Source organism: Leptodactylus fuscus, chromosome 1, assembly GCF_031893055.1.
Source record: "Leptodactylus fuscus isolate aLepFus1 chromosome 1, aLepFus1.hap2, whole genome shotgun sequence".
NCBI classification, from domain to species: domain Eukaryota; kingdom Metazoa; phylum Chordata; class Amphibia; order Anura; family Leptodactylidae; genus Leptodactylus; species Leptodactylus fuscus.
The window spans coordinates 305,471,051-305,483,447 of NC_134265.1; the positions used below are offsets into that span (position 1 = coordinate 305,471,051).

A 12,397-nucleotide genomic window follows, 5' to 3' on the forward strand; every position below is an offset into this window, starting at 1 on the left:
ATACAGGTTATTTACAAGATATTTCTATCAAAGTTTATGACATATCCACAATTTATGCCATAAATATCAAGGAGATCTACTGTATCTCCCAGAATAGGGTCATCTGACCCACCTGGGTCCTGCATCAAGGTGGTGAATAAATGGAGAGATGTGGCATTAAAGAGGACCTTTCACCATTTTGCCCACAGGCAGTTCTATATACTGCCGGAAAGCTGAAAGCTTTCCCGATCTGGGCCCGGTGTGAAGAGCTTACGGTCCCGGTACCGTAGCTCTTCTATGGTCAGAAGGGCGTTTCTGAAACTCAGTCAGAGACGTCCTTCTTTACAGCACAGCCAATCACGCTGTGCTGTGAGAGCCGGGAGGAACTCCCCCCTCCCTCCCTGATAATGCTTGTCTATGGACGAGTACTGCGAGCAGATGGAGGGGGCGTTCCTCCCGGCTCTCACAGCACAGCGCGATTAGCTGTGCTGTGAAGAAGGACGTCTCTGACTGAGTGTCAGAAACACCCTTCTGACCATAGAAGAGCTACGGTACCGGGCCGTAAGCTCTTCACACTGGGCCCACATCGGGAAAGCCGACAGTGTGCTGAACTCAGCGCACTGTCAGCTTTCCGGCAGTATATAGAACTGCCTGTGGGCAAAATGGTGAAAGGTCCTCTTTAAGTATTAATTTCTTATGATAACAGCTGAACACAGTCCAGTCCTAAACTTAAAATGGAGTCTGTCATTGCCATGATGTGTTTTTTAACTAAGTATATCTTTACATAGCATTTAGAAAGGCTATTCTATGTATACCTGTCTTTCCTTGATCCTAGCAGCTGTTTTTGAATTAGACCGATTTTCTTCATATGCAAATTAATCTTCAGGGAGCACATGGGGCATTATCTCTGTGCCCCGAGCACCCCTGCATCATCAGCCGCCTCCTTTTCTCACCGCCCCCTTCTTGAAAGATGATCCCTCTTTCTATAGCTCTTCACTGCTTCCAGAGCAGCTATTCATGTACAGTGCATGTGCGAGATTTTAATCGCACTCTATGTGACTAGCTGCTCTGGAAGCAGTAGAGAGGTGTAGAAGGAGGGATCGTCTTTCAAGCAGGGGCAGTGAGAAAAGGAGGTGGCTGATGACGCAGGAGTGCACGAAGCACAGGGGTAACACGCTCGGTGCTCTCTGAAGATTAATTTGCATATGAACAAAACCAATTTAATTCAAAAATGGCTGCGAGGATCAGGGAAAGACAGGTATGCCTAGAATACACTTTCTAAAGGCTATGTAAAGATATGCTTAGTTAAAAAAATGATCTAGGCAATGATAGACTGAGGCTAGCTTATTGCAGGACTGTAAACTAAGAGTCTAATACCGTGTTTCCCCGAAAGTAAGACAGTGTCCTACATTCTTTTTACCCCCAAAAGTCCCACTATGTCTTACTTTCGGGATATGTCTTATATTGGAAAAAAATGGGTCAGAAGTATCAGATCTGCATTCACACTGTGCAGCCAGTTTATAGGGGGTAATACATAGTTTACATGTCACCTGTAGAAAACGACACAAAAACCGCATTATACAGTTTTTCCCAAAGTAGTTTTAACTGCACAATGTGAGTTCACCTTAAGGCACAGCTAGTCATTACACTACATGGTTACATAGTTTCCACTCTAGCACAAGCCCTTCACAGTAAATTCCCTAAATTGGTTAATAAATCACCGCACGTGGTTCCTGCTGCGCCCTTATGACCTCACCGTGCGACACCTAAGGCAGCAATACAATGACGTCACACCACAGCGCAGGCCGCACCCCAGCTATCCACCCCCTTCTTATATACCGGTATCTCGTGACTCCTCCAGTCCCGGCCATCCCCTCAGGCTCCTGCCCGTCCTTTGCTCACCTCACCCCCCCAGCCCTTCTCCATCTTTACCACACGCTCTTCACAGTAGGCTTGCCCTTAACCACGCCCATTATGACGTAGTAGACCTGGATAGGTCGATTATAACATTTACCCATGAAGCGATCTCAGGCCTGTCCCATCAACATTACACAGCTCCAGCCTCCCCGTGCGGCAGACAGTCTGGAGTCCCGTGGGCAGGCTGAGGGCTGTGTCCGGTAATGTCACTTGTTTATAGTCACTGACTACCCGAGCTACGTCTTACTTTCGGGGTACGTCTTACATTAGCCCACCCCCCAAAAGTCCCACTACGTCTTACTATCGGGGGTGTCTTACTATCGGGGAAACACGGTAGCATGAACTCCAAGGCTGCCATGCTCTCCAGACACTGATAGACAGCTTTCTCTTTATGTACAGTAATAGGGAGAAAGCTGCCAGTCAACAGTTTCACATTGCTGACAGCAACAAGTAAACTGAGCTTAGCCAGACTACATGCGCTGGTTGTAATAAAAACAAAGTGCCGGATTTGGCATGTCTAACACTACTGGCAGCTGCCCGCAGAGAGGACAGCATTAATTTCCTGACAGGCTCCTTTCAAAGTTTCTTTGCACCAAAGCTGTTTTCAGAGAGTTAAGCAAGTGTTGCCTCATCTGTCGCCAAAATTTTATTATTAGCATTATCCTTGTCATTTCAGATTGAATTATAATTGTAGTTCTGACTGCTCTTGGCAAACATACTGTCGTCTTGTATCATTGTTAAGTATGTGACATCTGTAAAGTCAACTTTGAATCGTGCTCCTCCACTTTGCGCACACACTTCTGATGAACCCATTTCTGTTCTGGTAATTACATTTGACATCTGACTTTCATTTATCATGTTTTACAGATGTTTTTATTAAGATCTTCTTATTTCTAACAACATTGAAATGAAAACTAATAATTATTGGATGCCCCGTAGGCATTTCAGAAATGAGGTTTTTCATGTTTATTACAATTGATGCTGATAAAATAAATTAATGTATTTTCCATTATTTTGCAAGCTCAGATTTCTGAGAGTCAACAAAAGTACAACATGATCATACTCTTGTTAAATTCACCTGTTAGATTTTATATTATAATGAAAGAGTTTTAAGCTAAGGCCCCATGTAGCAGGCCGCAGCCAAAAAAAAAAGCGCTGTGGGAAAAACCGCGGAGGCAATACTTGCAAACCACGGTCTTAAGTAGGTTTTCCAAAGATAAAAAATGAAAATGGTCAAGATGTGAAAAGAATACACTTCCCAATACACATCTTTACGATATCTCTACTGCTTTTTAGGTTCTTAGCACATCTCTGTTAATCTGTCTGCATGATGAGGTGCCATCCATATGGGTATGACGTGGTTGGAACATCACTACGGTGTGTTGTGATTGACCTCCCTGCTCATGCAGCTAGTTAGACTGGCCCACCAATATCAGAAGATCCTCTGGTAGGCCCAGGCTCTAATAAAACAATGATAAGCAGAACACGCCCACGTTTAAAGGGTACTATGGTTTGTTACCCAGGGAGTTAGTAGGGTGGACCCCAGAATTATTTTATCTAGTGGGTCCAAGAAATCTCAGTCCGACTTTGTGCTCATGTGTCACATCAACACTCAACAGAATTAACAGATAGAGATGAGCAAACACTAAAATGTTCGAGGTTCGAAATTCGATTCGAACAGCCGCTCACTGTACGAGTGTTCGAACGGGTTTCAAACCCCATTATAGTCTATGGGGAACATATACTCGTTAAGGGGGAAACCCAAATCCGTGTCTGGAGGGTCACCAAGTCCACTATGACACCCCAGGAAATGATACCAACACCCTGGAATGACACTGGGACAGCAGGGGAAGCATGTTTGGGGGCATAAAAGTCACTTTATTTCATGGAAATCCCTGTCAGCTTGCGATTTTCGCAAGCTAACTTTTCCCCATAGGATTGCATTGGCCAGCGCTGATTGGCCAGAGTACGGAATTCGACCAATCAGCGCTGGCTCTGCTGGAGGAGGCGGAGTCTAAGATCGCTCCACACCAGTCTCCATTCAGGTCCGACCTTAGACTCCACCTCCACCGGCAGAGCCAGCGCTGATTAGCCGAAGGCTGGCCAAGGCAGAGCCATCTGATGTAGCAGAGTCGAGTGTGCATAAGGGTTCTAGTGCACCCTCGGCTCTGCTACATCTGATGGGCTGACCGGCACACGGTGTAGTTGAGCAGAACTGGCTCAGCACTGCTAAGTCTCTGCATTCCCATAGGAATGCATTGGCCAGCCTTCGGCCAATCAGCGCTGGCTCTGCCGGAGGAGGCGGAGTCTAAGGTCGGACCTGAATGGAGACTGGTGTGGAGCGATCTTAGACTCCGCCTCCTCCAGCAGAGCCAGCGCTGATTGGTCGAATTCCGTACTCTGGCCAATCAGCGCTGTCCAATGCATTCCTATGGGAAAAAGTTTATGTCACAAAAATCACAATTACACACCCGATAGAGCCCCAAAAAGTTATTTTTAATAACATTCCTACCTAAATAAAGGTTATCCCTAGCTATCCCTGCCTGTACAGCTATCCCTGTCTCTTAGTCACAAAGTTCACATTCTCATATGACCCGGATTTGAAATCCACTATTCGTCTAAAATGGAGGTCACCTGATTTCGGCAGCCAATGACTTTTTCCGATTTTTTTTTATGCCTCCGGTGTCGTGGTTCCAGTCCCACCTCCCCTGCGCTGTTATTGGTGCAAAAAAAGCGCCAGGGAAGGTGGGAGGGGAATCAAATTTTTTTGGAGTTTGCCATGTGATGTTCGATTCGAATCGAACACATCGAACAGCCTGATATCCGATCGAACATGTGTTCGATAGAACACTGTTCGCTCATCTCTATTAACAGATAATCCGCATCTAATCCGCATATTTTCTACATTCAGATAAGCAGATTTATCTTTTTATCCCCAGAAAACCTTTTATATTAATTAAAATGTCCTAAATTTTTTTTTTTTTTTCTCCTATCAGTATGTCTTGTAGAATGGGAGGAAATCCACGCAAACACGTGGAGAACATACAAACTCCTTAAAGATGTTGTTCCTGGCGGATTCAAACCCAGGACTCCAGCGCTGCAATGCTAACCACTGAGCCACCGTGCTGTCCCTAAAATGTCCTAAATTTTAAAGCCCCATAAACAGGGATACATAAAGGATTTTGTAAAGGGGACAACGTAGGCCACGACAGACTAGTTTATGTTCAAGCATGCACCTAACCTATACATTAATAGTGTCCTTACTTGTGTACCACACAGTATAACGCTCCCATAGTAGACCTCACACAGTTAGGGTTAGTTCACACGTGAATACCATGTGGTGTATTTTGGTCCAGACAAAAAACGCTTCAGGAATTAGGAAGCGGTTTTTGGACACAGGCGTTTTTTTTGGAGCCATTTTGGTAAAACACCATGCGGCTTTTCCCTCCAGCACAGTGAATGGACAGTGAATTCCGCGCCATAATCCGCCCCCTCTGTGTCCGTGTGATGCCCCTTATCCCCTACCCATCTAAACATTGTTGCAGACACCCGTTCTTGGCATTTACATTCTTTAATGGCAGTGGTCTCTTTAATTTATAATTTATTATAATTTATTTTTAATTTATACCATCCCACACTGGAATAGTTTGAGGAACATAACACATAGTTCAAGGTATTAAAGTGGCCTCCATCGTCTTCTTATCCTTATCCAATTGAGTATGTGTTGATGTGGAATGTGCCATCCAACCCACGGAGTCCGCATCTCACAGCCTAAAGGATTTGAAAGATCTGTCACTAATGTCTTTGTGCCAAATATCACACAACAATTCTGAATTTACTTCTCAGTACTTGGCTAAAACTCCGACGTATGAATCTATTTTTCTGAAATTTGGGATTGAAGTGCCTATATGGTAGCTAAACCTGAAATGCTTCTGGTGTCCATATTACTATAAAATATAAAATATGGATGTTGTGTTTGCGAGATATAAAGTGTAATCTAATAACAATGGGTCCTTCTGGGGCCCCCGGACCATAGGTTCCTAGCAGAGATGAGCAAATACTATTCGAAACAGCCGTTTTGAATAGCATGCTCCCATAGAAATGAATGGAAGCGGCCAGCACGCCGACTTTGCTGGCGGCCGGCCGCTTAACCCCCCCCCGTGTGCCGGCCGCTTCCATTCATTTCTATTCGAGCGTGCTATTCGAAATGGCTGTTTCGAATAGTGTTAGCTCTTCTCTAGTTCCTAGCAGTTCTAGAGGGGAACATTTATCTTAACCAATTTCTGTTTGACTGTTTCTTATTTTAGTTTTATTTTTCCTGACTGTTCAATTGAAGCCATACAAACTGGTAGAGTAAGCAATACAGATGTAGGAAAGCCCCGTTTCTTTCGCCTGGAGTAGCTCAATTGCAGCCATTTGTTGTATGTTTACCAAAAGGACTAGAAGAGTAGAGCTGCACCAGCTGGCCACCTGTAGAAGCAAACCATATGGCCTTGTCTGTTTTAGGAAAGAAACATTATATCAAGCTAGTTTTGTCAGGCTAGGCTCTTACGTGCTTTCAATTTTTTGATGTTCTGAAAATTTCTTACTTAACGTTTGTGCTTAGACCTAAAAGGTTTTGTAATGAGAAGCCGTTATGCTGAGAATGCAAAGTAAACTTCAGAACTACTTTCCGACAGACAGTAAACCATGTGGGACTCGGAACATCTGGGCTGGGACTACTGCGAGCATTAAGTAAAACTGCAAATACACAGTAGACTGCTCTTAATTTTTGCGTGCTAGACTGTTTATTTTCATTGTATAACACTTCTGGATAATTAAAATATGCTTGTTGGCCTTTTGTTATATCTTTTGGTAAAAGGTAAAATTTAATGTAGTGGAAAAAAGAGGGTTGAAAAACTGTTAAATAAGAACATGAAAGAACAGAGCAAAACGCCTTCCAGAAACCTACAAAATGTAAAAAGCATAAGGATATATCCACACTGAGTTTTTTGCAGGCTGATTTTGAGGCGGAATCCGTCTCAAAATATACCTCAAAAAACGCCTCCCATTAATTTCAAAGGGAGTCAATAGCAGGTTTTTTTTTCCCTGTAGCTCATTTTTATAGCTACAGGGAAAAAAAGCGACATGACCTATATTCACGCAGATTCCACCTTGAAAAAACGCAACACTTTCTTTTTTGGAAAGTCCACATTAAAAACCGCATGCATTTTTTTTTAAAGCCAAGCAGGGTCAAAATTTCCCACAGGTAACTAGCATTGGTAAAGTGATATCATGGATGCAGGGTTTCTACTTATTTCTCACTGCGGAATTTGGAGCTGCCTCAAAACCTGCTCCAAATACCACCTGAAATCTGCCTCCCGTACATTTCAATGAAAGGCAGGTGCCGTTTTGGGGGGGGGGGTTGCTAGCGAATTTTTTTCAGTCAACAGGAAAAAAACAAGCATCCTGCTCGTTCTTCAGGCAGATTCTGCCTTAATCTCCCATTGGAAGGAATTGGAGGCAGATTTTGAAGTTGTTTTTGAAGCAAATTTTTGAGCAAATTATCAGAAACTGCATCAAAATCAGGTTCTAAAATCTGCAAAGTTTGACAAATTTTGCCTGAAAAACACGGCTAGTACACTGGCAAATGCATGGCGCCTTACAACGAAGTCCCGGTAACTAGTCCTTTATATTAAAATGGGTGTTGATTTTCTTGTGTGTGTGTGTGGGGGGGGGGGGGGGTAGAGGGAGGTTGTAAACTGAATATCCCTATTAAGCCTAAGGTCATCCAGTTCGCACACATAGCAGAATTTCCCTAGTACATGGCAGCTAACTTGCTGTGATACTTGTCCGTGTGATCCCTGCTTATTAAGACAATTTGAGAGGCTTTAAAGGGAGTCTGTCAGCAGGAAAGTTATTATCAAACTAATGACCGTAGCTTGTTTCTATAAATTTCCAAAGATGCCTTTCTTATTCTGCATTTCAGTCTGTGTCTCTTATGGAAAGTAGCTGAAAAGCATTTTAGGGGCATGTCCTCTGCTGCCAGGGCCCTAGATAACTGCCCCTAACGACAGACAAAGTGTAGCAAAGTTTTATGATGTCAGTCAAGCAGGACGGCGCAGTGGTGCGCTGCAGTTATCTAGAGCAGAGAGTTAAGCCCTGGCAGGAGAGGACACGCCCCCTAGAGGCCTTTTCAGCTAATTTACAAAAAATGCTGATTTTTTATGACAATAGGGCTGCAATGCAGAATAAGAAAGGCATCTATGTAAAGTGTAGAAGCTGCTCTACAAGATGCCATCATTAGTCTGATACTGATTTTCCTGCTGATAGACTCCCTTTAAAGATGATAATGTTCCCTTAACCATTGCTCTGCCTTACTTTACAGATGCTTGTCCCACTATCACTTTCAATTTCATGTGTAGAGTGCTCAGAAGTTGTAGCAATAATTGATCCATTCATTACTTTGTCAGCAAACATGGTAGTAAATGACATTTATTAAAAATGCATTTTTTAACCACAGAATGTTTTGGTTTCTTGATACATCACGGTTGGCACTTGTGAAGCTCCCTGACTGTAATAATATATCTGAAGGAGCTGATGCATTTGTACTGTACAGTTACCGTCATCAGATTATATGGCTGAGATGGGAAGCACTTACACATGTTTTACAAGAACACTGTATTTGAGTGAAATGGAATGAAAATCTAAAATGGTATTATTTTTCATGCTTTTTCATAGTAAAAAATATACAGTTAGGGCCAGAAATATTTGGACAGTGACACAATTTTCGCGAGTTGGGCTCTGCATGCCACCACATTGGTTTTGAAATGAAACCTCTACAACAGAATTCAAGTGCAGATTGTAACGTTTAATTTGAAGGGTTGAACAAAAATATCCGATAGAAAATGTAGGAATTGTACACATTTATTTACAAACACTCCACATTTTAGGAGCTCAAAAGTAATTGGTCAAATAAACATAACCCAAACAAAATATTTTTATTTTCAATATTTTGTTGCGAATCCTTTGGAGGCAATCACTGCCTTAAGTCTGGAACCCATGGACATCACCAAACGCTGGGTTTCCTCCTTCTTAATGCTTTGCCAGGCCTTTACAGCCGCAGCCTTCAGGTCTTGCTTGTTTGTGGGTCTTTCCGCCTTAAGTCTGGATTTGAGCAAGTGAAATGCATGCTCAATTGGGTTAAGATCTGGTGATTGACTTGGCCATTGCAGAATGTTCCACTTTTTTGCACTCATGAACTCCTGGGTAGCTTTGGCTGTATGCTTGGGGTCATTGTCCATCTGTACTATGAAGCGCCGTCCGATCAACTTGGCAGCATTTGGCTGAATCTGGGCTGAAAGTATATCCCGGTACACTTCAGAATTCATCCGGCTACTCTTGTCTGCTGTTATGTCATCAATAAACACAAGTGACCCAGTGCCATTGAAAGCCATGCATGCCCATGCCATCACGTTGCCTCCACCATGTTTTAAAGAGGATGTGGTGTGCCTTGGATCATGTGCCGTTCCCTTTCTTCTCCAAACTTTTTTCTTCCCATCATTCTGGTACAGGTTGATCTTTGTCTCATCTGATCATAGAATACTTTTCCAGAACTGAGCTGGCTTCTTGATGTGTTTTTCAGCAAATTTAACTCTGGCCTGTCTATTTTTGGAATTGATGAATGGTTTGCATCTAGATGTGAACCCTTTGTATTTACTTTCATGGAGTCTTCTCTTTACTGTTGACTTAGAGACAGATACACCTACTTCATTGAGAGTGTTCTGGACTTCAGTTGATGTTGTGGATGGGTTCTTCTTGACCAAAGAAAGTATGCGGCGATCATCCACCACTGTTGTTATCCGTGGACGCCCAGGCCTTTTTGAGTTCCCAAGCTCACCAGTCAATTCCTTTTTTCTTAGAATGTACCCGACTGTTGATTTTGCTACTCCAAGCATGTCTGCTATCTCTCTGATGGATTTTTTCTTTTTTTTCCAGCCTCAGGATGTTCTGCTTCACCTCAATTGAGAGTTTCTTTGACCGCATGTTGTCTGGTCACAGCAACAGCTTCCAAATGCAAAACCACACGCCTGGAATCAACCCCAGACCTTTTAACTACTTCATTGATTACAGGTTTACGAGGGAGACGCCTTCAAGAGTTCATTGCAGCCCTTAAAGTCCATTGTCCAATTACTTTTGGTCCCTTGAAAAAGAGGAGGCTATGCATTACAGAGCTATGATTCCTAAACCCTTTCTCCGATTTGGATGTGGAAACTCTCATATTGCAGCTGGGAGTGTGCACTTTCAGCCCATATTATATATATAATTGTATTTCTGAACATGTTTTAGTAAACAGCTAAAATAACAAAACTTGTGTCACTGTCCAAATATTTCTGGCCCTAACTATATATATATATATATATATATATATATATATATATATGTCTTAAAGGGTGTCAACCAGCTCCCCGAGCATATTCAACTGTTATCACCATGTTATATTGCATATTACTTCAATAAACACCATACCTTTGTTATGTGTGTCAATGCTGTGGATTGGGAGAAAAACAACTTTGAAGCATTATAGAAATGAGACTGTTGGTCTAGTGGCGCCGGGCCTTGAGCTTCTTTGAGCACTGTGCTTATTACTCACACTCCTACCGTACCTTCTTTTGTCTGCCCGATCTTCTGTGGTGAGAGTTGATCCTTCCACTGCTACGTCATCTCACATCCCATGTAAACAGCAGTTGAATATGCTTTGGGAACGGCTGTGGACTCCTTTTAGACCCCATGCACACGACCAAATGTGCACCCGATGTGGTGCTGGGTTTGCAGCGAAATGCATGCATGTCATCTGTGTATATTCTGGTATGAATAAGGGAATGACTTCATTTAACACTCCCAGTGAATTCTGCTGCAAACTCAATAGTGTGCATGGGGTCTTAAAGAGGTTATCCAGGCAAAAAGTTATTTTTAAAAAAGGCAAGGGATGGTGAAAAAAAAAAAATCATACTCCGGTGCTCCAGTGTCTTCCCAGCGCAGTCCTGTCCTGCTGCTCCAGTGTCTTCTTGAAGTGAAACTCCTCGTCAGCTGTGATATCCCAGATCCCTTTCACTGAATCAGCATCAGGAAGTGACCCTAAGATGTAATGGGTAGTTGTTTCCCATGTCATTTGGTAAATAGCATGTGCGGCAGAGACAACAATGAACCGGCCAGACCGCAAGGGGAGGCGTTGGCGAACCAAGGAGAGGTGAGTATGACCGCATGGGGAGGTGTTGGTGCACCAAGGAGAGGTGAGTATGACCGCGTGGGGAGGTGTTGGTGCACCAAATAGAGGTATAACTGCTTGGGGAGGTGTTGGTGCACCAAATAGAGGTATGACCACTTGGGGAGGTTTTGGTGCACCAAGGAGAGGTGAGTATGACCGCGTGGGGAGGTGTTGGCGCACCAAAGAGAGGTATGACCGCGTGGGGAGGTGTTGGTGCACCAAGGAGAATATGATTTTTTTAAGTGTTCACCTCCCCCCGCCTATTTAAAATATAAAATTTTTGCCTGGGCAACCCCTTTAAGCTATTTATTATTCTTATTGTGCTACTTGTTCTTCTGAAATGTACATTTTTAATACAGCATTAGCTCTGTAATATTTTTCTTACATCTAATAGAATCTTTGCCCATATTGCCCCCATGTTAGTGACTGCGCTGTCAAACATTATGTATCATTTATGAAGTATTGCGGCAAGGAGCACAAGGTCATACATGCATCTTCCTGTAACCACTGTATATACCAGTACTAAGCTTGTAGAGTGTGTTGAATAGGGACAGGAGAGGTAAAGTACATAATCTCTCACGTCTGGCCTTAATACATTGCTACTTTGTCAGCCAATTTCAATTTACTTCCTCCTTAAACTAGTGTCTGCACCATATAACCAGTGAATAGAGGGCAGGCTGGCAATACGTGGCTGGCATAAGAAGTTTGCTGTGATAATGGGCAGGGGATTTGCTGTTCATAAGAGACTAGTTGGGGTGGATAAACATTTTAACATATGAATAAAATCCATGTGACCTGTACTTATTACCGCTAATAATACCCAATTGTTTTCCTTTCAGAGTTACATTCACGGGAGCAGCCAGGCTCAGTTTGTTGCAGAATCTCATATTATCCTGTTGCTGAATATCCTTCCAATCACGTAAAATAAAACGCTTTTGTTATTGCTCTGTCGTTTTTAACAATGACAGAAATGTTCTCGATAGCCAGGCTTGCAGAAAGGTAGGTGCTTATGGTTTATGGAGCTGGGACTGTAATCAGCAGAATACGGGTTGTTACAAATAATATCTGCAGTAATAATTTCACTGCTTTCTACTGTAATATTCTCTGAAACCGCACCGCCAAACACTGTACTCGGCACAAACACTTTGGGAATAGGATGCATGGTATTTATCGTAGCAGAAATGTACAATGTTGCCCTAGCACAAATAGACACAGCAGCTATTATTTAGTATGACCTTTATTGTTAAAGAGATA

General features: G+C 42.9%; 1 protein-coding gene across 1 annotated transcript in view; it reads left to right on the forward strand.

Moving 5' to 3' along the window:
* The window catches only part of TUSC3 (tumor suppressor candidate 3), a 179,744-nt gene that overhangs the window by 148,480 nt on the left and 18,867 nt on the right, over positions 1-12,397 (forward strand). Inside the window, exon 7 of the mRNA XM_075258749.1 lies at positions 11,983-12,046. Within this exon, the coding sequence (XP_075114850.1) occupies positions 11,983-12,046 (64 nt within the window). The remainder of the gene's footprint in view (positions 1-11,982; positions 12,047-12,397) is intronic.